The 27,208-nt window shown below is 47.7% G+C and overlaps 2 protein-coding genes across 3 annotated transcripts in view; one reads left to right on the top strand and one right to left on the bottom strand.

Annotated features, from left to right (window-relative positions):
• Window positions 1-4,562, bottom strand: part of KLHL18 (kelch like family member 18) — a 66,838-nt gene extending 62,276 nt beyond the window's left edge. Inside the window, exon 1 of the mRNA XM_029242288.1 lies at window positions 4,351-4,562. Coding sequence (XP_029098121.1) covers window positions 4,351-4,371 — 21 coding nt within the window. The 5' untranslated portion in view covers window positions 4,372-4,562. The remainder of the gene's footprint in view (window positions 1-4,350) is intronic.
• Window positions 1-27,208, top strand: part of KIF9 (kinesin family member 9) — a 48,001-nt gene that overhangs the window by 7,666 nt on the left and 13,127 nt on the right. For both annotated transcript variants that reach the window (XM_029242286.1, XM_029242285.1), the window contains exons 4-17: window positions 1,406-1,512; window positions 3,340-3,564; window positions 9,926-10,009; window positions 10,120-10,212; window positions 10,957-11,104; window positions 12,206-12,270; window positions 14,296-14,373; window positions 19,741-19,809; window positions 20,647-20,751; window positions 22,344-22,399; window positions 23,181-23,271; window positions 23,758-23,891; window positions 25,452-25,643; window positions 26,810-27,024. In XM_029242286.1, the coding sequence (XP_029098119.1) occupies window positions 1,406-1,512; window positions 3,340-3,564; window positions 9,926-10,009; window positions 10,120-10,212; window positions 10,957-11,104; window positions 12,206-12,270; window positions 14,296-14,373; window positions 19,741-19,809; window positions 20,647-20,751; window positions 22,344-22,399; window positions 23,181-23,271; window positions 23,758-23,891; window positions 25,452-25,643; window positions 26,810-27,024 (1,662 nt within the window). The remainder of the gene's footprint in view (window positions 1-1,405; window positions 1,513-3,339; window positions 3,565-9,925; window positions 10,010-10,119; window positions 10,213-10,956; window positions 11,105-12,205; window positions 12,271-14,295; window positions 14,374-19,740; window positions 19,810-20,646; window positions 20,752-22,343; window positions 22,400-23,180; window positions 23,272-23,757; window positions 23,892-25,451; window positions 25,644-26,809; window positions 27,025-27,208) is intronic.

Here is a 27,208-nt window from a genome sequence, read left to right as displayed (position 1 = left end):
TGTATCTTTTTTATGGTTACGGCGTTAAAAAGATTAAAAAATCCATAGAGGGACTTCCCTGGCGGTCCAGTGGCTAAGACTCTGTGCTTCCACTGTAGGGAGGGCAGGTTTGATCCTTGGTCGGGGAACTAAGATCCCGTATGCCACGCGGCGTGACCAAAAAAAGAAAAAAAATCCATAGAAAAAAATATATCACAGTCTGTAGACTTTGCCCGTCTGATGGCTCCTGACTAGAATGTTCCCTGTTTGCAAGTTTTAGGTCTTCTGCTTAAAAGTCCGTTGAGTGTAGATGCCTAAACATTGTAATGTATCCTGTGTGTGATATATAGCTATGGTCCCCATTGGTCCTGAGGGGATGTGGCCTTGAGGAAGTAGAGACAAAGGAGCTAAGGCCCGGGGAGGCTAAGAGTCGTGGGCTCTGAGTGCTGTGGAGCCACAAATGGCCTCTGAGTCCCAGCTGAACTGACTCCTTCCTGCACATTTCTGCAGGATTAACAGACACTGCTTCTGACTCCAGCTCAGATGCTGAATTAAGACCCCTTGTGTAAAACCTACCAATCCCAGGAACTAGAGCATTCACGTGGCAAAGGCAAACACTGATTTCCACGGCCCAGCATTGCCCGGGCAGATCTGCTTTGTAAATGCCCAGAAGCAGCCTTTGGGTTGGGTCTGGCTCAGGCTGCTCAAGCCAGGAAGAAGAGCAGATGGGAACCAGAGCCCAGGTTGACTGGTTTGTGTCCCAGAGCCTGGTGATGGTAGACCTAAAGCACGAGAGAGGTGCAAGTGAAAGTCTTCCCAGAGGGCAATGTGACAGATCAGGGCTTGGTCATGGTGTTCCATTTCTGAAAGTGCCCTGGGACCAACTAGCAGCCCTTAAGCAGTGGGAATTTGCAGTCTACAAAGAATTCCCACCACTAACAGAAAATGCCCTTCTGACTCCCATCTCTTCCTGGGGATTTTGAAAGCCCTTCTTTCCTCCTGCCTGGGCTGTCCTGCAGGGAGGCCAAGCCCTGAGAGCCTGGCTGTTCATGATCTTGCTAAAGAAGGGCTGAGTTCAATGCTCTTATCTCCCTCATCTTTCTAGGAAAATTCCCAGTTCCTCTGTTCCCTGGAATTCCCTGCTCTCCTCAGAAGCCCTAGGATCATATCCCCTCTTGGGAGAGGAAGCAGTAGAGCACTACATGGACCACAGATTCAGAGCAGCTGTCTGTGTTTTGACCATTTATATCCCTGTTTCCCTGCTCACCCACCCTCCATGGCAGGAATTCCTGCTGTCCTTGGCTGCTCCTGATGGCCACCTTCACACTAGGGTTCTGGCTGGCACTGGGCATGCTGGGGGATGGGAGAGCTATCCTTGGAGCTGTTTTTCTGGGTGTCACCAAGACGTGTTTTGAAATATTTGCAGGCACCATCATGTGTTATGGGCAGACGGGAGCTGGCAAGACATACACCATGACGGGGGCAACTGAGAATTACAAGCACCGGGGGATCCTCCCTCGTGCCCTACAACAGGTAGAGAGTGGGCCCGTGGGTGGGATGCCACATAGGTCCCCTCTTTCTACCATACATGCTGCCCATCCCAGGCGAGCTCCTGGAGACAGTGGGGTCCAGCCTCAAAGGAGTTGCAGCCTGTAGGGGAGACAGCCTGTAGGGGAGACAGGTGGGGTGTGTGTGTGTGTAAGCCAAGAGTTTAGGTTCCAGGCTCTGACCTACGCCCATGCTGAGCCTGTTTCCTCATTTGTTAAAGAGGGAGTCAGATGTGCTGACTGGCTTCTTGCTGCTCTGATGGTCTGTGACCCTGTAATTGAGGATTCAGAGGTCCTAATCCTGTTCCTTCCTGGTTTTAATGAGGGAGATATGAACCCTTGCAGAGCTTCCTTACTGGCCTGCTCTGGTTTCTTGCACCACCACAGCCCCAGAAAGAGCGAAGGGAAGAAGCAGGGCATGACATGAGCTTTCAGGACCGAGTCAGCCTTGGGGGTCTGGGAAGTGTGACTGAAGACAGGATGGGCCTTCCTTCAGAGTCTGCTAGCCTGCGTTCTGTGAGGACCCGCTTTTTGAAGGTGGGAGGCAAAGGACTTTTCCCTAAAAAGCATCTTGAGGTTTTATAGCCCTGTGCTGTAAGAAGTGTAGATGTTCCTCTAGTGTATGACCATCCATGCGATAATTTCTTGAAGCAATATCCTTAACATCCCACTGTCAACGCTTCAGTATCTCAGCATCTTAGACTTTATAGTCTAGCCCAGCGCTGCCCAATAGAAATATAATGTAAGTTACATATGCAATTTTAGGTTTTCCAATAGCCACATTTAAAAAAGCAAAACAAGTGAAATTATTTTTAAATAATATATAATATTTTATTTAACTCAATATAGCCAAAATAGCATTTCCACATGTAATCAATATGAAAATTATTGAGATAGTTTAAATTATTTTTCTTTATACTGAGTCTTTGAAATCTGGTATGTATTTTACATTTACAACCCATTTCTATTTAAGACACTAAATATTCATCACAAAGAGTTGCTCTGTATTTACAGTTCATGAAATTTACAGTTGAAAAGGTAGATTTATAAACCCAAGTTGTTCCAAACATACTTAAAAGTTTACCAATAACTGAATTTAGTATCAGTGTTAAATTTTTAGTTAAAATTAAATAAAATTTAAAATCCAATTCCTCATTTGCACGAGCCAGATTTCAAGCACTCAGCAGCCACCTGTGGCTAGTGTCTAGCATATTGGACAGCACAAATCTAGCCTGTTAGAGCAAGGCGGGGACTTCAGGGATCATCCAGCCCAACTCCCCATTTAACAGATAAGAAAGTTAAGGTCTAGAGAGGGGAAAAGACCAGCCCAAAGTCACCTGCTGATAAGCACTGGGGAGGATATTAGGAGTCGAGAAGGCTGAGTTCTGGCTTGACTTCTTCCCTTAGTAGCTGAGCCACCATAGATGGGTATTGCCCCTGCCCTGCTTCAGTCGCAGTGGCATCATGAGGGTAGAATTAAAAAATGGATGTGAAAGAAGCTTATATGTGGTGAAACCCCACAAAACAAGAGATCTTCACTCCAGAGTCCTTTCTGTTCATCATGCCTCTACTTCTTGAGACTGTACAAGTATTAGCCAATCTATAAGTCAGGCCTCAAAAAAACTACAAGATGATAATAAATACTGCCCAATAGACTGCAACTACTACTAATTGTTGTTGCTGATGACCATCACACCAACTAGACTGTAAATTCTTCTAGGGCAAGGATTCCCTCCTAAGGTAAGAACTCCCCTAGCACTGGCTGGCCGTTGGAGTTCTGCTCTCAGTGACTGCTGTCCAATCTCCCATCTAGGTTTTTAAGATGATCGAAGAACGCCCCACACAGACCATCACTGTGCGTGTTTCCTACCTGGAAATCTATAATGAGAGCCTGTTTGATCTCCTGTCCACTCTGCCTTACGTTGGACCCTCGGTCACACCTATGACCATTGTGGAAAGTCCTCAGGGGGTCTTCATTAAGGGCTTGTCAGTCCACCTCACAAGTCAGGAGGAGGATGCGTTCAGCCTCCTTTTTGAGGTGAGATGATCAAGTCTACGGGTTCCTTCCTCCTTACCTTTCCTCCCTCCTTTCCTTTTTTTTTTCTTTTCCTCCCTCCTTGGTTTTTTACTCACTTTGATAACCAGAATGAAAATTAATATATGCTTGTTTAGCAAGTTCAGATAGTAATGAAATATACAGAAGCAAAAGAAGAATTCACTCATCTGTTTTCTACATATGGCAACAATAATGTATATTTTGGCTTATTTCCTTCTAGTCTTTTTTCTTGTGAAGTTTTTTCTTTACTTAGTTGAAATTGTCCTTTTTTTTTAGTTAACATTAAATCACAGGCATTTGTGGTATAGAAAAAATAAGAATTAATGTCCTTGGTATATAAAAGCTCTTACAAATCAATGAAAATATATGATTTTTTCCGGGATATGTTATTCTTTTAAAAATCATGTAGATTAAAACACTGTGCATTGCTGGTGAAATGTAAAATGGTGCAACCATTTTGGCAGTTTCCTAGAAAGTTAAACATTAATTTTATCATAGGACCTAGCACTTCTACTCCTAGAAATCTACCCAGGAGAAATGAAATGTGCACGCAAAAACTTGAACACAAATATTCATATTAAGACTATTCATAATAGCCAAAGACCGGAAATAACCAAAATATTCATCAATGGAGAATGTATGAACAAATTGTGGTACATCCATACAACGGAAAACTGTTTAGCAATAAAAAGAAATGGAGCACTGATACATGCTACAGCTTGGATGAATCTCAAAAAAAATGCTAAGTAAAAGAAATTAAAAAGTTACCTGTTGTATGATTCCATTCATTTGAAATGTCCAGATAACCACATCTATAGAGACAGAAAGCAGATTAGTAGTTGCCTGGGGGAGGGGACAGGAAGTGACTGCAAATGGGCCTGAGAGAACTTTTTGGAGTGATACAACATTTTAAAAATAGAATTGTGGTGATGGTTGCACAACCCTGTAATTTTACTGATTTTAAAAATCATTGAGGGCTTGCCTGGTGGCGCAGTGGTTGAGAGTCTGCCTGCCGATGGAGGGGACACGGGTTCGTGCCCCGGTCCGGGAAGATCCCACATGCCGCGGAGCAGCTAGGCCCGTGAGCCATGGCCGCTGAGCCTGCGCGTCCGGAGCCTGTGCTCCGCAACGGGAGAGGCCACAACAGTGAGAAATCCGCGTACCGCAAAAAAAAAAAAAAAAAAAAAAAAAAATCATTGAATTGTATACTTAAAACAATGAGTCTTTTTTTTTTTTTTTTAAACAGTGAGTCTTATGGTATTTAAAATATATGTCGGGGACTTCCCTGGTGGTCCAGTGGCTAAGCCTCCACACTCCCAATGCAGGGGGCACGGATTCAATCCCTGGTTGGGGAACTAAGATCCCGCATGCCATGCGGTACAGCCTAAAAAAAAAAATATATATATATATATATATGTATATTCATATCAAATAAAACTTCTTTTTAAAACGTCATTTAGGTGTCCTCAGGGGTGATATAAACCTGGATCCCTTGCATGTACACAGAAGAAAGAGCCTCCCAGGTGGCAGCAATGAAGCATTCTCGTCTTATTGTTGCTCCTGACATTTCACCATGAAGAATGATGTTTGCCGTAGGTTTTTGGTGGCTTAAGTTGAAAGAACGCCCAAGTTTGTGAAGAGGTTTTTTTTTGTGTGTGGTATGCAGGCCTCTCACTGCTGTGGCCTCTCCTGCTGCGGAGCACAGGCTCCGGACGCGCAGCCTCAGTGGCCATGGCTCACGGGCCCAGCCGCTCCGCGGCATGTAGGATCTTCCCGGACCGAGGCACGAACCCGTGTCCCCTGCATCAGCAGGCGGACTCACAACCACTGCGCCACCAGGGAAGCCCAAGAGTTTTTTTAATCATGAATAATTATTTATTCATACCCTTAGAAGTAAGCACTCTCCTGACTTGTATGGTAATCATTTCCTTGGTCTTCTTTATAGCTTTACCACCTGGAGCATCCTACCTATGTATTCTCAAGCAGCATAAGTTACTTTTTTGGAAATGTATATACAAGGAATCATGTAGGATGAATTCTGTCTTATTTCTTTTACCTTTTATCTACTTTTTATGTGTAATTCATCTGATGTTACTGTATATTTTTCACTTTCATCATATTACATTGTGTGAATACACTACAATTTAGTTATCCATTCTACTTCTGATGGACAGTTGGGTTTTCCTAGATTGGGTGTATTTCAGACACGGCCACTAGGAACGAGAACTAGCAACATTCTTGTATGTACATCTGGGGCACATAAGCATGAATTTCTCTAGGTAAACTCAAGAACTGTAATTGCTGAGTCATACAGAGTGTGTCTTAAGCTTTCTTAAATGATACCAACTATTTTCCATAATGGTATACTCCCACAACACGTTATCAGAATTCCCATTATTCTGACCCTAAAATCTTGACCAATCTGGCTGGTGTATAGTGTTTCCCACTGTGGTCCCACTCATTGGTTTACATTTCCCTGATTACCAGTGAGATTAAGGACCTTACTTTGTGTTTATTGACCATTTGGATTTCCCTGTTCATGTCTTTTGTTTATTTTCTTTACAGATGTCTTTTTTTCTCTCTTATTTGTTTGTATAAATTCTTTATATATTGTGAAAACTAGTTCTTTTTTCAATTGTGTGTATTACAATGTTTTCTATTTCCTGTGACTTTTTTTTCCCTTGATGTGTTATTTGATGAACAAAAATTCTTACGTTTAGGTTAGTTGAATGTGTATAAATTTCTTGTTTTGGCTTTTCGTGTAAAGAGCATATGAGAGGATTTTTTAAAATGTACTCTGACAGTCTTTATCTTTTTTTTTTTTTTTTGCGGTACGCGGGCCTCTCACTGTTGTGGCCTCTCCCGTGGCGGAGCACAGGCTCCGGATGCGCAGGCTCAGCAGCCATGGCTCACGGGCCCAGCCGCTCCGCGGCATGTGGGATCTTCTTGGACGGGGGCATGAACCCGTGTCCCCTGCATCGGCAGGCGGACTCTCAACCACTGTGCCACCAGGGAAGCCCCAGTCTTTATCTTTTAACTGAAGCATTTCATTCCATTTGCACTTAACGTAGTTTCTGAAATATTTAGGTTTAAATCTGTCGTTTGACTGTGTGTTCTTTTTCCCATTTATTTTTCTTAACTTTTTTGCCTTCTTTTTCATTGGATATTTTTTTATTATATTTGTTTCCCTCTTTACTAGTTTGGAAGTTATATATTCCTTCGTATTTATATTTTCTCTCTCATTTTTCCTAGAAATAACAACTTGTATAGTTAGTTAATGCACACACATACAGACATACCAATAAGTTGTATAAGTTGTATAGCTTACACAAATAAGTTGTATAACTGGTGAAGTCTGAATAAGCTCTGTGGATTATACCAGTGTAAATTTCTTGGTTTTGACATTGTACTACCGTTTTACAAGATGTTAATCATAGGGAGAGGCTGAGTAGAAGGTAGAGAGGACCTCCCTGTATATTTCTTCCAAACGTTCTATGAATCAAAATAAAATGTTACCTTACCATAACAAGTATATTTTGTAATTTGATTATAAGCTCTACTCCCTTGGCCCTTTATCAGTGGGTCTTTTTTGAGGCTTGGGTTGAGACTATATTACTTTAGAGAATAGTTTTTTTCTTTCAGGAGCCTAGGGAACATTACCAATACAGGGTCTCTTTAAATCAGATTTAAAAATTTTTTTTAAATTTATTTAATTTATTTATTTTTGGCTGCGTTGGGTCTTCGTTGCTGCACGCAGGCTTTCTCTAGTTGCAGCGAGTGGGGGCTACTTTTCGTTGCGGTGTGCAGGCTTCTCATTGCACTGGCTTCTCTTGTTGTGGAGCAGGGGCTGTAGGCACGCAGGCTTCAGTAGTTGTGGCACGCGGGCTCAGTAGTTGTGACTCGCGGGCTCTAGAGCTCAGGGTCAGTAATTGTGGCGCACGGGCTTAGTTGCTCGGCAGCATGTGGGATCTTCCTGGACCAGGGCTCGAACCCATGTTCCCTGCATTGGCAGGTGGATTCCTAACCCCTGCACCACTAGGGAAGCCCTACAGAGGGGATAGGGTGTCTGTACTATTGGAGAGGAATTCCAAAGTTACGAATCTCAGAGCTTATATAGGAGCTGGTACATTTACTCCTCTTCCCCTCTGTTAGGATAGAGAGAGATTGAAGCACGGGGTGGGGCAGAGGTGGGGGGGTGCAGCTAGAGACAGAAAGGGAGGATGAGAGAGAGCATGTGCTTTTATTTTGAAATGTAAGTAAATCCTCTCTTAGGAAAGGAGGGCAAGGTCTCTACCTGGAAGTTAAGCTTTTGGTTCTGAAAGAGAAAGATCTTATCACCCTTTGAATGTAACAGATGGCTTGTGTGGGGGGATGGGAGTGGAGGGAGGTGAGGGAAGATACAAGTGGCTCTAGGTCTACCGCCCTCAGAATGTGAAGAGCAAATGGCTTTGGGAGCAAAATGAGATATTCTCTATCTTTATAACATGTCAATTTCATTGCTCACAGAATCACCAAGAAATCCATCAAGGGCTATCTTACAGCACATCCGTCTGCAGGTGCCTGGGGGCAATAAGAGCATTGGTTCTAGCTTGCAGTTCCTGGATTCCTGCTCCTGCTTTGTGTCTGGCCCTGGGTACTGGCCTTACTTTCTTGCAGTCTCAGCCATGCATTCAAAAGGAATTTTTAAATATTCTATCATCTTTAGGTGTTTTGCAGTAGGAAGTTTTCTGAATATTTAGTCCATTGTATTCCTGGAAGGCCCCCTTGATGTTTTGGGCTGTGATACAGTGCAAAAGGTGTAGAACTTAGAATTGGGGACTTGGGCTCAAATTCAGGTTTCTTTCAATCTGTGAAGCCTTAATGTCGAGCAAATCATTAATCTCTTCAAGCTGCAGTTTGCTAATCTATAAAAGTGGAGACACTGTTTTTAAACCTACCCCAAAACATTGTTATGAGAATCAGATGGGATCAGGCATTTTTTTAATATAATTTAGTATAATTGGCTTGTAACATTATATTAGTTTCAGGTGTACAACATAATAATTCAATATTTGTATATATTGCAAAATGATCACCATAATAACTCTAGTTAACATCCCTCACCGTATATATAGTTACACATTTTTTCTGTGTGCTGAGAACTTCTAAGATCTACTCTCTTTGCAACTTTCAAATATGCAATACAGTATTATTAATAGTCACCATGCTGTACATTACATCCCCGTGATTTATTTTATAAATACTCTGAAGTGGGATTGCTGGATCATATGGTAATTCTATTTTTAAATTTTTGAAGAGGGCTCCCCTGGTGGCGCAGTGTTTAAGAATCCGCCTGTGAAGGCAGGGGACACGGGTTTGATCCCTGGTCCGGGAAGATCCCACATGCCGTGGAGCAACTAAGCCCGTGCGCCACAACTACTGAGCCTGCGCTCTAGAGCCTGCGAGCCACAACTACTGAAGCCCACTTCCCCTAGGGCCCATGTTCTGCAACAAGAGAAGCCACCACAATGAGAAGTCTGCACACCACAAAGAAGAGTAGCCCCCACTCACCACAACTAGAGAAAGCCTGTGTGCAGCAACGAAAACCCAACACAGCTGAAAATAAATAAATTTATTAAAAACAACAAACTATTTGTCAGCATTCTCCTGGCTGCATAACATTCCATTGTACAGCTAGACCATTCCCTAATTGTTGGATATGTAGGTTGGTTATGATTCAATATTCATGAACATTTTTAAGGCTTTTAATTCTTTTATGGTACGCGGGCCTCTCACTGTTGTGGCCTCTCCCGCTGCAGAGCACAGGCTCCGGACGCGCAGGCTCAGCGGCCATGGCTCACGGGCCCAGCCGCTCCACGGCGTGTGGGATCTTCCCGGACCAGGGCACGAACCCGTGTCCCCTGCATCGGCAGGCGGACTCTCAACCACTGCGCCACCAGGGAAGCCCCTAAGGCTCTTAATTCTTATTGCTGCTTTGCTTTTCAGAAAGCTATTATACAGGGAATTCCCTGGTGGTCCAGTGGTGAGGACTTGGAGCTTTCACTCACAAGGGCGCGGGTTCAGTCCCTGGTCAGGGAACTAAGATCCCGCAAGCTGCATGGTGTGGCCAAAAAAAAAAGGAAAGAAAACTATTATACAAATTCACACATCTCTAGCAGTGAGTGAAAGTATAGGTCTGGACTCCAATTTGTCTTCTATTCTCCTAGTTTATAAATGAGATTTCCCTGGAAGGCCTGGCTGATTGCAGTGATATAAATATCATTTCTGCATAATTGAAAAATGATCCAAATGCCGTGTTATTTTAATATTTCAAAACGTTGTCTGTGTTTTCCGTCTTCTTCAGGGAGAGACCAACAGGATTATAGCCTCCCACACAATGAACAAGAACTCATCTAGGTCACACTGCATTTTCACAATCTACGTGGAGGTAAGTGCAAGCTCTTTGAAGAGCCGAGAGGGGCGGTCGATTCCCATGGGGCCTGCTCAGTAAGAACCTTCTCCCTGTGACAGTTTAACCTCTTTTTGGGTGTTTCACAGGCCCATTCGCGGACCTTATCAGACGAAAAGTACATCACTTCCAAAATTAACTTGGTGGATCTAGCAGGCTCGGAGAGGCTGGGGAAGTCTAGGGTAAGTGGGGAAGCAGGAAGTTCTTCCTCAAGAAGCCACAGCTCTGTTTCCGGCTTAGTTTCTGTGCACCTGGGCCGTCCCTCATTGGGCATTCGTGAGCACCATCCCGAGCTAGGCGCAGTGGAGCTGGAGGGACAGAACTAGCAGAGGTGAAACAGAGAGGCAGTTCCTACCTGGCAGGATTTTTGTAAACATTAAATGAGATGATGGCTCCTAATTCTTAGCAAAGTACCTGGCACTCAGTCAGTGCTCAGTCAATGCTCCATGCTCGTATTAGCGTCTCTCTATGTATCAGTGTGAGTGTTCACCCAATGAATATTTGCATGAATTTTTCATCTCACATAAATATTCATGTGAGCGTATTAACATAAGTATTCACAAGAGCATTCAGATGAGCATTCCTACCTGCGTTCGTATGAATGTATCTGTGTATTGAATGAATGTATATTCCCAGGATTATTTGCTCAAGTATCTGCACAGATATTCCCATGTGTATTCATAATAGTGTGACTCTTAAGAGAGTATTCATATAAATATTCACATGAGCATTCATTCATAAGAATATTTGCACGAGTGTTCCTGTGAGTGTTCCCATTAGCCCAAGGCGGATACAATACAATCCCATGACAGGGAGAGAAGACCTGGTTCTGGGAACGAGGCTCTGGCCTGGCCACAGACCTGCAGTGTTCTTTGTGGGGCAGCCTCTCCACTTGGTCTGATGAGGAACTGACCTTTGGTTTGTAGTCTGAGGGCCGAGTCCTGAAGGAAGCCACCTACATCAACAAGTCGCTGTCATTCCTGGAGCAGGCCATCATTGCCCTCGGGGACCAGAAGCGAGACCACATCCCCTTCCGGCAGTGCAAGCTCACCCACGCCCTGAAGGATTCCTTAGGTGAGGGTATGGTTGGTGCACAGCGGGGACGGACAGGCCTGGCATATCTGTTACTGGTGATAATGGAATTGCTCCCTCCTGGTGGCATGGACTTACCTGCAGCCTTTTCCCAGTGACCTCAGGCACACCTGGAAAGGCAGAATCAAGCACAGTGACCTCTCATGTCCCCCATGTCATTCTCTTCACTCCTCAGAACCTTTGCTTAAGCTTTTGCCTCTACCGGAAGTACCTTCTCATTTCCCCTCATCCCTGAACCAGCTGGCAGAATCCTTCACCACCTTGAAGACCAAGGTGGAGGGCTTCTCCGGTGACGTCTTCCCTTCCCTGACTGAGGAGCTGGGGCTGTGTCTTGTCATCCTTGTGTTCCCAGGCTTTTGCATTGGGCCCAATGGCACAGTGGTTGGTGTGTGATTATTAACTGAGTGCTCCCCCTCACCCCCCCATAAGCAAAGCCCTGGCCTAGAGCCCTCTGCCCTACTCCAGGTCTTCTCTCCTCTGCTTTTCCCCCAGCTCCTCTTTTAGGTACATTTGACAGCCTCTCCTGCTTCTCTTCTTCTTCCCCTTGCCTCCCAGCCTCATGCATGCTTGAATGTGTCCTCTCTGACCCTGTCTCAGTCAGCTCAGGCTGCTAGAACAAAATATCACGGACTGGGTGGCTTAAACAACAGACACCTATTTCTCACAGTCCTGGAACCTGGAAGTCCCAGGTCAAGGTCTGGCAGGAATGGCTCCTGGTGAAAACTCTCTTCCTGGCCTGTAGATGGCCACTTTCTCGTTGTGTCTTCACATGGCAAAGAGAGAGAGAGAGAAAGAAAAGAAAGAGATCAGAAAGGGAGACAGGGCTCTGGTCTCTTTTTCCTTTCTTACAAGGGCACTAATCCCATCATGGGGCTCCACCCTCATGACCTCATGTACTTAATTACTTCCTGCAGGCGCCACCTCCAAATACCATCACATTGAGGGTTAGGACTTCAATATATGAATTTTGAAGGGACACAAATGTTCAGAGCCCTCCCGCCCCCGCCACCCACCACCCTCAAAGGAATCTCTTGGCAGAAAACCCACATGGTTCATGGCCCTTCTGTGTCCTGCTTTCTGCAGGGGGAAATTGCAATATGGTCCTTGTGACAAACATCTATGGAGAAGCTTCCCAGTTAGAAGAGACGGTATGTAAAGACAGCCAGTGCAACCGGGATGGAATCCCTCCTCATGCATGCCAGGGCTGGGTAAACTGACACAGTAGCTATAGACATGGTCAAGGGTGGAGGGATCCAGGGATGAGTCTGAGCCAAAATTGCTGAAGGGGGCCCAGCCAGGATCCAAATACCAAGTACCAAGGGGCAGAAGCCATGTCAAGGAAGAGGCAAGGCAGGTGGCAAGCTCAGTGTGGGGGCCTATGTGAGAAGAGAAGGCTGAGAGCCAGCTTTGTGGGGCAAGGACTGTGTTTTCTGGCCCATGCCAGGAGTATTTTGCCACTGCAGCGAGGAGCTCGGGAAGGAGAGGAAGAAGAAGGTGCAGCGGCTGGATGGGCCCTGGCGGCCATGCTGAGGCCTTGGCTATTCTGCTCCAGGTGGCAGGGACTGTCACAGGGTTTTAGTAGGAGAGGGCTGTGGCCAGAGTTGTGACTCGGGGAGATTAATCCAACAGCAGGAAACAGGTGACCCGGGGAGGTGAGAAGCTTATGAGAACCAGAGGCAGGAATATGAAGTGAGCCAGTGACACAGGTGAGTCCACATAGCTAGGCACCCAGGCTGGGGCTCCCCGCCTCTCCTCCCTACCTATCCTAAATAAGATAGGTTTGGAAATCTCTCCCTAGACATTTTGGTCAAATGTGGATGTTTGGGGCAAGCTTCAGTCATCTGGAGAATCCACTAGGTGAAACAGGTTATTTCCAGGGACATTGCAGGGCAAGATGCTTCTGCAGGGCCTCCCAGCTTGGTGCATTAGGGACCATCCCAGCTTCCATGGGGAGTTCTCCGGCCACATACCCAGTGCCCTGGGACTTGGGAGGCCAGGGAGGGGAGCTCCAGCTGATGTGCAGACAGCATCCCCAGAGGAAGGCTTCAGGCACCTACTGGTCTCACAGCATAACAAAGTATGAGTGAACCCCAAGAGGAGTCATATGAATATTGGGCCTCCTGGCTGCGTGGTTAAGAAATACGTCCTCCAAGACCGTGGAAGACCCTTTCTCCCCTTATCCCCACCCCTGAGATGGTCACACAGGAAGCAGCTCTCCTGGTACCTGCTGTCCCCCGAGGCTTGTGCCCACACCACCTGGGATCTCTGATTAGGACTGAGCCCACAGGAGCCCTAAGGAGCTGCTGGAAGAGTATCGGGGGTTGGGACAAAGGCATATTGGGGGTGCAGAAGCTCATGATTCTCTTCTCCAAATGCTTTAAAACTTTAAAACTGTTCCTGTCATGATTCGTGTTGCTTAATGCATTGACCACGCATGTGTGTATGAGGGAGTCGTGGCCACACTTGCTGCTGTGCTTACAGCAGGAGAGTATGATTTCACCCTCACACAGAAGCAACTCCAACTAAAATGACAGGGGTCTCTTCCTGAGGGCTCTCTGTGAGCCAGTTCTGTCCAGAGCACATTGCATACCTCAGCACTAAGTCTCCCAGTGACCCTGTGAGGCAGGTCTTCCCAACTTTACAGAGAAGTTACAAGACCTGTCTGAGGTTGTGCAGTCAGTTGGTCGGTGGCAGATCTCTTAACTACTAGGCAAGACTGTCCAATGGAAGAGCCCTTTCAGGCCTTCCTCAGGCTACTTCTTGGTTACCCATCCCCCCTGCAAGTCGGCTTCCCTGTTTCAGGGCTCCGAGTCAGCCCAGCACAGTATGAGGCTGGGATGTCAGGGCTCACTGGCAGCTCATGTGCCACTGGCTGCTCCTCACTGCCACGGAGCAGCCCTCCACTCCTCATGGAACATCAGCACAGTGGGGCTGTTTCCCAAGTGCCCGCTTCTGTGGCCACCCCATGGGCCCCCAGCCATAATTACCTCTGGCTGGCTGTGTGCCCAGAGGGACTCGGGCAGGACCCCCAGACGTCACTCCATGGGCCCATGGAGCATTCCTCTCTGCAGGGAGACTTGTTTTCTAGTGGAATCCTTTAACCTGTTTTGCACATATCTCTACTCACAAGTAATTGACCAAGAACATAGAGGTCTGTCTGATCTGTTTTTCAGCTGTCTTCACTGCGGTTTGCCAGCAGGATGAAGCTGGTCACCACTGAGCCTGCCATCAACGAAAAGTATGACGCTGAGGTACTAAGGGGCTTGTAGGCAGGTATCTCGCTGTGGGGAAGGTGTATGGGTTTGCTGCCTGGGTCACAAAAGCCTGGCTTCCCTTCCTGCCTTGACCAAAGATACGCATGTGATCCTGGGTCAGTCCCTTTCTGCTCTGGGATAGGCCAGTGTTTAGGGTCCCTTGGGGGCTGCCACAAAGGTGAAAGGGCTAGGTCAGGCCCCCCACCCAATTCATATGTGGGGCTTCAAGGCCTCTGAGTACCCCTGGGCTTCTGCATGAGAGTCCTTAGAGCTAATTGTTTCTGAGCTAAATCAGTGTAGACCATCTCTCAGACTCATCTGGTTAGGTCACTACAGAACCTCTTTCTTCCCAGCCTGAGCGATCCCTCTCAGCAAACAGCTGACCAATCAGAAGAATGATGAGCCTCACCATTAGCCAGGGAAATGCAAGTTAAAACCTTAGCGGAATTCCACCCTCAGACTAGCAAAAATTAGAAATTTTCTGACAATGTAGAAACAATGGTGAGTATGTGCAGAAACAGCAATGCTTATTTACTTCTGGTCTAAGTGTAATGGACAACCACTTTGGAGAGCATTTTGGCAACATCTAGTAAAGTAAAAACACATTTACCAATAATTTGGTTTTCCTTTAAGATGCTTATGCAATCGTAGTTACTGGAGACAGGAGCATATACAGGCCCTAAACCCATGACAAACCAGCTAAACTTTCTAGATTCTAAATCCTGAAGGAAAGTAACAGTCCGGGGGCTCTGTGGATCTAACCCATGGTTTGGAGGTTGAGGAGGAAGTAGAGCTTAGAGCAGTGGTTCTCAAAACTTGAGTGGGTATCAGAATCACCCTGCGGGCTCATTGAACAACAGGTCACTGCACCAGTTCCCAGAGTGTCTGATTCCATCGGTCTGGGGTGGGGGCTGAGGATTCAAATTTCTCATGAGTATCCCCGGTGCTGCTGCTGCTGCTGTTCTGGGACCACACTTGGAGAATGACGGGCACAGTAGTTAAGAGCGCTGGCCCCTGCGCTGGGCCATCCTGGTTCAGCAGCCTGCTCTTTCCTTCGTCAGCTGTATAACCTCAGCGAGATACCTATTCTTTCTAAGGCAGGAGTAACAGAGTTCACTCTCAAAGAGATGTGAAGAACAAGATAATGCGTAGGAATCTTTTAGCACAGTGCTGTCATGGAGTAAATGCTCAGGAAATGTTAGCTAGCACTATAGTCAACTTCTGCAGACCAGCAGTATCACTTCTAGGTATATAGTCTAGCAGCATTCTCACACATGCACATAAAGAGACTTATAGAAGATGGTGCTGCACTGCTTGTTGTAATGGTGAAAAGTTAGGAACATGATGAATAGCCTTTAACAGAAGAGTAGCTAAGTAGGTTGCACAGGGAGGGAGTCAGTGAGCTGCGAGCATGGATAATCTCTAGTGAGAAAACAACTTGGGGATTGAATGGTGGCATCTCTCATTTATACCAAGTATAAGAACATACAAAGCAATGCTGATCATCATTAGTGGATAGATGTGTGTACAAAGAAAAACTGTATGGGAGTGAAAAGACCAAACTGAGCAGAGGTTCCTTCTGGATGTCAGGGTGGGGAATGGATTTGGAGTGGGGTAGCCAGGGGCTTCACATTTATCTGAAATGTTTTATTTCTTAAAAAAACAAAAACACCTGAAGCCAATATGGTGGCATGCTGTTAAAGTCAGATTTTAGGGTGGTCTTCCCAAGGTTTCATGGCATTATTTTCTATGCTTTTCTGTAGCTTGGAGCTTTTCTTATTTATTTTTCTTATTTTCTTATTTGGTGCTCTCTTAGCTTAGGACTACCACATTACCACCTGTGAACCTGGCTGAGTGGGCGTTGCACCTGGTAGCAAGGACTTTCATTTTAATGTAATTCCTATTCTGAAATCTGCACTGTTGTTCCTGGACAGCCAAGTTGCCATGTCACCAAATGCAAATGTGTTTATAATCTTTATGATAAACATTTTCCTTTATATGTATGAGTTCTCGAGAGAGACCTGGAAAATTATTTTGGTTGTTGCCTTTCCTAGACTGTAGCCAGTATTCCCAGGTTGTTTCCAGCACCACTTTCAGTACTGATACCTGTTTTCAAGGGGGTGGAATAGCTTCTGTAGAGTTTCCTTGGTTGGTGGGGCTGGCTGGAAGGTGGGAGATTGAGTTCCTGATCCACCTCTGCTACCAGCTCTCTGTGGTGAGTTGCTCAGGCTCTGAGCCTCAGGATCTGTGAACTAGGAGGTTGGACTGATGACTTCCAGCAACCCTCCCACTATGTCATTCTGTGATTCTGTGAGGTGGTGTAAGGGTTGTGAGCCACGGGCATAAACAGACAGCAGAGAGACTTGGGGTACCCTACTCTGCCAAGAGGAAGCACAGCTGCACGCTGCCGTGGGGTCAAAATAGGGAAACTTCTTAGGCTGATAGCTGCTCACAGCCTGGCGTGGACTTAAGCAGAACTCTCTGAATTATCCTCATTACATTTATGATGGAAACACCTAACCAGCAAGGAGCTTACATGGGTCTGTGCTGTCTCTGAGGCATTTTTCTTCCATCCAGAAAATGCCCCTGTTTCTTATAAGGGAGTTGGTCAGCCAGGAGGTGCTGTCAGACCCTATTCTGTGGAGTCTTCTGCTTCAGCCCTATTTCCAAGCAGCTTCTTTCCAGTCAGTAGAAGAGGGCAAGTCAGAGGCCTCTAAGCCTGACAGGCAGTAGGAGAAGTAGCTTCCATACTCTCAGGGTGCAGCATAGAGGCTGGTGACCCATGGGAGCAGATGGCTCATTTCCACCATCACCGGATTGGCCCAGAGGTCTAACCTGGCTCCTCATGCCACACTGGACAGAGTCATCCAGCTGGAGGTCCCCAGCAGCTCAGCCAGACTTTTCCTAGCTGGGCATAGTGCATTTTCTAGAGCTGAGATCCCTCAGCTGAGAGGAGGGGATGGAGATGAGTAGGGGCCGGCCACCAGTCCTCTCCCGTTCACCTCACAGGGAGTCCACCTGAAGGACCATCTTGAGGATGCCCAGAGGGGCAGAGTCAGAATCTGGACCCTGGTCATGTGTCTTGAGTTCAGGCTTTGTGCCCTGATTTGCCACTGAGCCACCAGGACACCAGGACCCCTTGCTACAGACTGATCACAGCTTTGGTCACCAGTCCTGAGAACCAGCTGTCAGGGGCTCCCTCCAGTGGCCATTTTTTGACAACTAAAGGAAGCCCTCTTGTTCACAGTGAAGGTTCTCAGCATGAAGTCCCTTGTGCTTCTTATATGAAAAACACTAGGACAGTATCTATCAAATGTAAAATGACTAAGCAATTCTGCTTCTAGAAATGTATCATTTATTCACTCAGCTAAAATTTCTGGAGTACTTACTATGTGCCAGGCACTTTTTGAAGCACTTGGGACGTATCAGTGTACCAACAGAAACACAAATCTCTGTCTTTGAAGAGCTGACAGTCTGCTGGGGGTGGGAGAGATAGATATACTAAACATAAGAAATCAGTCATTTCTAGATTTGCTATTTAAGACAACATGGATGCACCTAGAGGACATTATGCTAAGTGAAATAAGCCAGACACAGAAAGAAAAATACTGCATGATCTCATTTATATGTGGAACCTAACAAAGTCAAATTCGTAGAAGCAGAAAGTAGAGCAGTGATTACCAGGAGTGGGGTGGGGGCAGGCTGAAAAATGGGGAGATGTTGGTCAAAGGGTACATATTTTTAGTTCTAAGATGAATTAGTTCTGGGGACCTAATGTACTGCATGGTGACTATAATTAATAGTAGTGTGTTGTGTACTGAAAATTTGCTAGGAAAGTAGATCTCAGATGCTCATACCACACACGCAAAAAATGGTAACTAGTGGATATGTTAATTAGCTTGACTGTAGTAATCATTTCACTGTGTACATGTATATCAAAATATCATGTTGGGGCTTCCCTGGTGGCGCAATGGTTGAGAGTCCACCTGCCGATGCAGGGGACACGGGTTCGGGCCCCAGTCTGGGAAGATCCCACATGCTGTGAAGCGGCTGGGCCTGTGAGCCATGGCCGCTGAGCCTGCACATCCAGAGCCTGTGCTCTGCAATGGGAGAGGTCACAACAGCGAGAGGCCTGCGTACCGCAAAAAAAAAACCAAAAACATCATGTTGTACACCTTAAATATATATAATTTTTCTTAAAACCAAAATAGGTAAGTTGTAGAGCTTCACTGTCCAATACAGTAGCCACTACTCACATGTGGCTACTGAAATCAGTAAAAAAAAATTTTTTTTTGGCTGTGCTACACGGCATGCGGGATCCTAATTCCCCAACCAGGGATCGAACTCGTGCCCACTGCAGTGGAAGTGCGGAGTCTTAACCACTGGACCACCAGGGAAGTCCCCTGAAATCAGTAAAATTAAATAAAATTAAAATTTCACTTCCTTGGTCCCACCAGTCACATTTTAAGTGTTCAATAGCTTTATGTGGCTTGCAGCACAAACACAGAACATTTTCATCATTACAGCAAGTTCTATTAGACAACACTGCTCTAGGGTATGTTCTATGAAAGAAAAGTAGAGCAAGATTTTTAAAAAGAGTGGTGTGAGGGTGGGGAGGGGATTGCAGTTTTACATGAGGTGATAGAGATGCGCCTAATTTAGAAGCTTTTGAACAAAGACTTGAGGGAGGTGAGCCATGGAAATACCTGGGAGAAGAGTGTCCCAGGCAGAGGGGACAGACTGCAGAGGCAGGAATGTGCCCATTTGGTGGGAATGGAGTGAGCAGGAGGAAAAGAGGAGGAAAGAAGTAATGGGACAGATCACATAGAGCTCATACATCACTGTGTTCTCGTACACAAAGATGTAAGTGCAAAGATGTTTTGCAGCATTTTTTGTAGCAGCAATAAATTGGAGGTGGCATACCTGATTATCAGTGGGGAATGGTAATGCTTTGTGTAGTGGTTGGGAAGGATGAGGGTCAATGCATCCTGGAGGCATGGGCTGCACTGAGAGGGCCATTACCCTGTTGGACTGGAGCTCCTGGGAGTCAGGGTTTGAGGTGGCCCTAGGGGTGCCTGTGCTCACTCTGTTCTCAGTCTCCTCTGCAGTAAGAGGCAGAGGCCAGAGGACTGCTGAGACCCCCTCAAGCCCTAAAGTTACCCAGTTGGGGAAAAGTCACTAGTGGGGAGGGAATCATCCAGATGCTGAGATCACACCCCATGGATTACCTGGAAGAGCCAGGATGTCCAGGCACGGGTGGGGAATTATAGGCTTGATATGGAAGAGGCAGGGTGGCTTCTCTGACTGTCCTCCCTGCTTTCCCCCTCACCCCACCCCCCACCCCACAATATGTTTCCCTGGCAGCGAATGGTCAAGAACCTGGAGAAGGAGCTGGCACTGCTCAAGCAGGAACTAGCCATCCATGACAGCCTGGTAAGGGGCTAGAGGTGGTGGTGGGGCATGGTTGCCAGAATGCTAGAGGGACTAGGGTCAGGGTACAAGGTGGGCAGAAGGGCTAGGTTGGGAGGGGGCAAAGGGTCAGGGCAGGGATGCTGGATGAGCAGAGCCAGTTCGGTGGGCAGAGGGACTGGGTGGACAGGGGGCCAGATGTGTCAGGGGCCAAGTAGAGAGACTCCAGGGTGGGGCAGAAGTGCTGGGGGACCAGGAATGTCTGGTAGGCAGGGACACTGGACAAAAAGAAGATGTGGACAGGGGTGTCAGATGGTCAGGCAGTAGGCGGGGGGGATGAGGGGCAGGGGCCAGAGGCCTGGCAGGGGTACAGGGGCAGACAGCATGATGGGTCAAAGTCAGGAGAGGTGGCCCCTGACCAAGGCTGGATGGTCAGGTGGGGACAGCAGCAGGGAGCCATGAAGGTAGGGGGCGGGGGCAGGAGTCCTCCAGTAGCCTGTCTGAGCTAATGCTCATGGTCCAGAGGAGCCTCAAGGCAGAGGCTGCCCCCTCCCTCCTGTGGCCCTCATCCTACAGAGTCTGCTGAGACTCAGTCAGCAGAACCCCCTTGTTTGGAGTAGCAGGCCCCCTGTTGGGCAGCCTTTCCTTCCCCGCCCTACCTGGTTGTCCCTTGATGACCTGAACACCTGGCCTGTGAGTCAGGCCCTCCTTGCCAGGACGTGGTGATGAAGGGAATGGAGCTGGCTTGGGCGGCCAGGGTCTGTGCCCAACCTCCCCACTATGGTTCTCAGAATGGTCCCTGCCACCCCGCTTGGGCTTGGGTGCTTGGAGCTTAACAATATGTTCCTTTTCTCCTCCAAGGCCAACCGTACCCTTGTTAACTATGACCCCATGGATGAAATTCAAATTGCCGAGATCAACTCCCAGGTGCGGAGGTACCTGGAGGGAACGCTGGACGAGATTGACGTAAGGAGCCCCTCAGGACCACCGTGTCCAGCTGGCCCGGGCCTCCATCTCCTGGCCACACCCCGATGCGTGCTGTGCTAGCCTTGGAACCTCACACTGAGAGGGTACAGGGGGTGTAGGGTAGGTGGTGCTGGACTCCTGGCCTCAGGGCCCTTTAGCCCACCTCAGGGCCTTGGCATCCATGTTTAGGGTTGCAGCGCTGTGGGTGACCCACAGAGTGGCTGACAGCCTTAAACAGCCTTGAACACACAGGAGGTGGTCCATCGCTGGGGGCACAAGTGTGGACCCTGGAGCTAGGCTACTCTGGATCAAATCTCAGCTCAGCTATCTCCTTGCTGAGTGACCTCAGGAAAATGCTCAAGCTTGTGTACTCTGGTGGCCTCACCTGTACGGTGTGGTGGGGAGGGAAACTGAGCTGGGATGAACTGAGATGCAGCACCTCAGGGGCTTCACTGTGCCAGGCAGAGTGAGGGCATTAAAGGATGATGGTCATGCTGGTTGTCTACAAGGCAGACCCCCCAGGGCCCATGCTGGAGTGGGCCAAGGAGGAGGAGACAGCAGCCACACAGGGAAAGATGCATTGTTTTTATAGCACAGGCTGGCAGACCTCTCATCAGGGAGCTCATGGGCAGAACCTCGCCCGACCTGTTACTGTGAGCAGCTGCCAGAGGCAAGCCTGGGACAACTGAGAGGCAGGCTGCTCTGGTCTTCCTAGTAAGGGCAGCCCCAGACTGACCAGGGCGTCAAGGGTAATGCTGGTGGGCTATAGGCCCAAGAGGGAGGCTGATGGCCTTCCTCCAGCCACAGGTGAGTGTGTCTGTGCCCACACAGAAAGGTTCGTAATGGAACCTTTTGGAAGCAGGAGAGAGCTGTGGACAATAAATTGTATTTAAATGTTTTCTTAGTATTCTCAAGAACTAGAGTCATTTTAATTTTATAGAGGTCTTCACTCAGAAAAGGTGATTATTATAGTCGCAGTAAATAGTTTTAAAACTACTAATCAGGTGTTTCTCTGTTCTTGAGGAGGGCTGGACTGCCGCTTTCCTGAGAGGGTGCTGGCAGATGTCCAATTCTTTTTTTGTTGTTGTTGTTGTTTTTATTTTTCGCTGCGTTGGGTCTTTGTTGCTGCACACAGGCTTTCTCTAGTTGCGGTGAGCAGGGGCTACTCTTCATCATGGTGTGCGGGCTTCTCACTGCGGTGGCTTCTCTTGTTGAGGAGCACGGGCTCTAGGCGCGTGGGCTTCAGCAGTTGTGGTTCGCAGGCTCTAGAGTGCAGGCTCAGTAGTTGTGGCACACAGGCTTCAATCGTTGTGGCTCGCAGGCTCTAGAGTGCAGGCTCAGTAGTTGTGGCACACAGGCCTAGTTGCTCTGTGGCATGTGGGATCTTCCTGGACCAGGGATCAAACCCGTGTCCCCTGCATTGGCAGGCAGATTCTTAACCGCTGTGCTACCAGGGAAGTCCCAGATGTCCCATTCTTGAGACAGATGGTCCACGGGTTAGCCAAGGGGTCCTGGTTTCTCTACTAACACAGACACAGCCTTGGTCCCGTGGTGCCCTTGGTCTAACCTCTGCCTTGTTCTCTTCCCTCCAGATAATCAACCTCAGACAGATCCAGGAGGTGTTCAACCAGTTCCGGGTGGTTCTGAGGTAAGGGGCCCACCCCATCCACCCCACTGCTACGTCAGGCTGCCATTTTCATTTCCCACGGTATGGATGCCGGTCTCCAAGTGCACTGCCTTCTCTTTGGTGTGTGAGGAGCCAGATCAGAGGCCTCTGGGTATGGCAGGCCCTGGGTGTCCCCGACAGCCTCTGCCCCTGAGCTCTTATATCCTCCTGCCCTTCCCTTCCCCTAGGGGATGTGGGGAGGACAACCCTCCATTCAAGGGCTACTCAGAGATGAGGTGGTCCCTGGTTTCCTGAGTTTATTAATTGGACAGGAGGTCCTTATGGAGTGCCAGCCCTGAAGATGGCCGGAGCAGGACACTTTGATACTCCCCACACCCGCCTCCCCACCTCAGGAGGGATTTGTGGTTTATTTGGGTACAGACATACCTGTAGCCTGACTGCCTGATGCTGGATGGTATCACAGAAGCTGGGTATGTGATTTTGAAGGGCCTGTTAGAGACAGACAGGTGGGGAAGCATGGTGCCGAGGTAGGCTTACAGTCCTTGTTAAAGGTCATCTTAGAGCAGTTGTGCTTGGCACATAAGATGGCCCCTGCAGATTTGGGGGCTGGACAATGGGTACACGCACTGGGGAGTGGAGAGCAGGGGAATGAGCGTTTTTGGTCTGGTCTGGTTCATGATGAGGATGTGGCTCTGCCGCAGGGGCCACACACAAACAACTTCTAACTCCAGTAGTTGGTGCTTGCCCCAGTGGGTTCAGCATGGCCCCAGCTGTGATGGGTTCTTTCACTCTCTCTCCCAAGCCAACAGGAACAGGAAGTGGAATCCACTTTGCGCAGGAAGTACACCCTCATAGACAAGAATGACTTCGCAGCCATCTCTGCTGTCCAGGAGGTAAGCACAATTGCCTCTTGCTGACAAGACTCACATCAGATTTTTCCATCCCCAGATCTTTCCAGAGACAGTGAGTGTCTTGCATTAAAGCAGATCTAGGGTTGCGACAGATAAAGGTAACACCAGCATGAGCATGGGGTGACCCAGGCAGGAGTAAACCGCATATGAGTTCAAAATGTCCTCCATAAAATGGAGATGTGGCTAGTAGTAAACAAGACCAATTCCCAGAGTTAGGTTGGAAACGGGCCCCAAGAGCCTCAGCGTATGGAATGAGACACCAGACCATGAGAGGAGTTGATGTAGGAAGTGGACATTGGGTAGGGTGGTCAAAGACAGCTCTGCTGGGGAAAGCCTGAAGTGACATCAGCAGGAGCCACATCTCGGTGTGTGGGATGAACATGTCCACCTTTGGTCCATATACACCTGGTTCCCCAGGGAGCCTGAACCCTTAATCTAACCACAGACCTGCAACTGGCCTCTGTCCAGGCAGGGCTCGTGGATGATGACGGCCACCTAGTGGGCGAGCCTGACGGACAAGGCTTCGGACTCGGAGTCGCCCCTTTCTCTACCAGACCCGGGAAGAAATCCAAGTCCAAGAAGATGTTCAAAGAGCAGCTCAGGTGAGTGACCTTCCTGCTGCTCCAGCTGATCAGCACCTGGCCCTCCTTGGCTGGTGAAAGGGAGGACATAAGCTGTCCCTCCCTTCCCCCGGTATCTTAGTTATGGGGTGGTCACAATGGATACCTCTCCTGCCAATACTAGCAGCATCTGTGGGGCCCAGGCTGGGGTTGGTCACCTGTCATCCTCACAGCAGTTCCACGAGGTGGGAGTTCATGTCTCCATTTTAACTAATGAGGAAACCAAGGCTCAGAGAGGGGAATTCATTCCAAGGTCACATTGCTAAGGTGTGGTAGAGTGGAAGTGAGAAGCCAGGCTGGCACTCGCCCTCCGGTACTTCATGTGGAAACCCAGCTCCCACCACCAGGTTCCTTCTGTGACCCGGCTAATTGGCACCCACATCACCTAAAAACTCCAGCTCACCTTTCAGGCAAGACTCGTTTGTAGATGCAGGGTGTCAAGGTTCCCTTAATGAACCAGCCTTCCTGGGAAGTGCTGTGTCGTGGTGGACAAAGCACACGCTCTGGAGGTAACGCCTGGGCTCACCTCCCTGCTCAGTAGTTCTTTCACCCACGGGGGTCACCCCAGTGAGGTGTAAGAGCCTCTCTGCCTCTGTTTCCTCATCCCTAAAATGGGTATAATAATAATAATAGCATCAGTCACTGGGGTGGTTTTGAGGATAAGTGAGTAAGTGCAATCCCTGTCCCTGAAAGACCTCAATACAAATATGTTGTTACCATTATCACTTGTAAAAGGACACGGGCCAGAGCTGATTGTAGAAAACTGTCACATGCAGTACTGGAGTTGGCTAGGAGGATGCCCTGGCCTCCTCCTGTCTCTTCAGGAAGGGAGGTCACACCCCCACCCTCTCTGTTCTGCCGTTGGGTAATTAGTGCAGTAACAAATGGATCGAGGCTTGGTTCCCCCAAGCCACACCTGTTGCAAGAAGAAGAAAAGAGAAGGAAACAGTGGAAGGAGCCATGTATATCCTCCCTTTAGTTCAGTCCTGCTCACATGTACCTCTCTGGGAGGGAGGACCCCGGGTGCCATCAGTTGGAGAGGGAGGATGGCTACTTTCCGGGGAGCTGGTGTGGGCACTGACAGAGGTGGGAGAGCAAGTCGTGGACTGATCAGAGGAGCGGGTCAGACGTGTCTCTCTTTACTGTTGGTCTGCAGACAGACGCACCCTGGGTGGGGGCTCTGCTACTCCTTCCCAGGGATGCCTGTGTCACTAATACCTCAGCAGCCATGATGCTCCTTAGAGCCTGTGGCCCACCCCAAATGTCCATATGCTTCCAAACTGGAGACTGCCCATTTTCCCCAGGTGTCTCCTGCTGAGACTGCTGGAAGGAGGACTTCTTGTTCTGATAAAAGGGAGAGAAATTCTCTCCTCTTCCTCCCCATCTGCATGGCTTAGGGTTGTACTCTTTGCCCTTTGGCCTGGGTTTATGTTCAAGATAGGAGCTGAGCGGGCTGGGGCTTCTGGTGTATGAGTGCTGAGCAAGATTACTCCCCTCAGCATCAGAGACTGAGCCTTGGGTCTCCCTGCCTTCTCCTTCCAGCTCCTTGGCAAGAAAGGAGGGCGCCAGCAGCCCTGTGAGTGGCAAGGACTTGGATGCTTCCACCTCCAAGACCCAGTTGACCCCATCCTCCAAGGATGGAGATGTCAAAGACATGCTTCTGCAGGACCGGGAGACCTCCAGTATTGAGCCCCTTGCCTCGGAATCCCCAAAGGAGGAATTACGCCCACCCAGGTGACCATCTAACAGTAACTCCTGCACCAGATCATACAAAATCAGCGTAAGACAAGGAAAGAGCACCTGCAGATAGAAGAGAAATAAAATGGGGGTAATAGGCAAAGACTAGGAGCACAGTCCAAAAAAGAAGAAATATGATGGCTTATACACGTGCAAAATGGTTCAACCTCAGGAGTCATCCAAGATACACAATTATACACGGAATCATTTTAGACCCTCCAAATAGCAATTATTTGAATAATTAAATTTGCATATTTTGAATAAGTAATATATTCAAAAGATACAAAATTCTCAGGTATGAGATCATTCCTCCAGCCACCCAGTTCCTCTCTGTGGTGAGTCAGTGATTGAGTTTTTAGGAATCTATCCTGAGGAAGTAATTAGAGACGTAGACAAAGATTTATACAAAAAGATTGCGTCATTAATTTAAAAAGCAAAAGAAAAAAATTTTGGTAACACCTTCAATAGTTAACATTAGGGAAAGGGCACTAAGTGAATTATTTTCTCTGCCCTTGAAATGTACAAAGATGTACATGAAGAATTTTTCCCCAGCCTGTGAACACTTCCAAACATTCAGAGAAGTTGGAAGAATTGTATAGTGAACACCCTCTTGATTCTATCATTAATGTTATTATAGTATTTCATCATGTGTGTTTCTCTCCATCCTTCCATCCATCTTTTTTCAAAAAATGGATTTCAAAGTAAGTTGCAGACAATCTACTTTCCCCTGCCCAGCACTTCATCTTATATCTTATTAACTAGAGTTCTCAAAGAGTTTTTAATAGCATGAAAGAATGCTTCTGTGAAAAAAGTAAGATTTAAAATTATACATTTTGCATGACTCCAAATATTAAAACAGTTATCAAAGAAATGAAGGAGATACACCAAAGTGTGGTTGCCAATAGGTAATGAGTGGTATTTTGGGGGGTTTTTTTGGTAACTTTTCCTTACTTTCCTCATTTTCTGCAATAGTCACGTGCCCTTGTGTGCTCAGTAAAACAGAGACGAGAGAATGATTCCTATACAGTTTAGCTCCCATCTGGGGTAGGTGGTGCCTAGGAATTCTGACCTGCTTACGGAAGCCCCAGGGAAGAAAGGTGAAGTGCCCGGTGGCTCCAAGACAGCTGCCCCATTTCTCCCTCCTCCTTCCCCTCCATCTTCAGGCCCAGCACCCCACCCACCAAGCCTGTGGCCTTTGAGGACTTTAAGAACGAACGGGGTAGTGAAATCAACCGCATCTTCAAAGAAAACAAATCCATTTTGAATGAGCGGAGGAAAAGGGCCAGCGAGACCACACAGCGCATCAATGCCATCAAGCGGGAGATCGACATGACCAAGGAGGCACTAAATTTCAACAAGTCACTGCGAGAGAAGCAAGGTAAAGGTGATGGGAAAATAGTTGGGGGACAGTGGGATCTGAGTCATCCTGCTCGGGATGGGGCAGCCTTGGGTACTGGAGGACTGAGTTGGAAGGGGGCCAGCAGGGGATGTTGGGATGCAGGCTTCATCCCTGGGTCATCACTTGGCTCTAGTCAGCCCTGGGGAACCACAGAGTCCTTCCC

The sequence above is a fragment of the Monodon monoceros genome, unplaced genomic scaffold (assembly GCF_005190385.1).
Source record: "Monodon monoceros isolate NGI ecotype Baffin Bay Population unplaced genomic scaffold, NGI_Narwhal_1 Super_Scaffold_3, whole genome shotgun sequence".
NCBI classification, from domain to species: domain Eukaryota; kingdom Metazoa; phylum Chordata; class Mammalia; order Artiodactyla; family Monodontidae; genus Monodon; species Monodon monoceros.
This window is presented reverse-complemented; position numbering and strand designations above follow the sequence as displayed.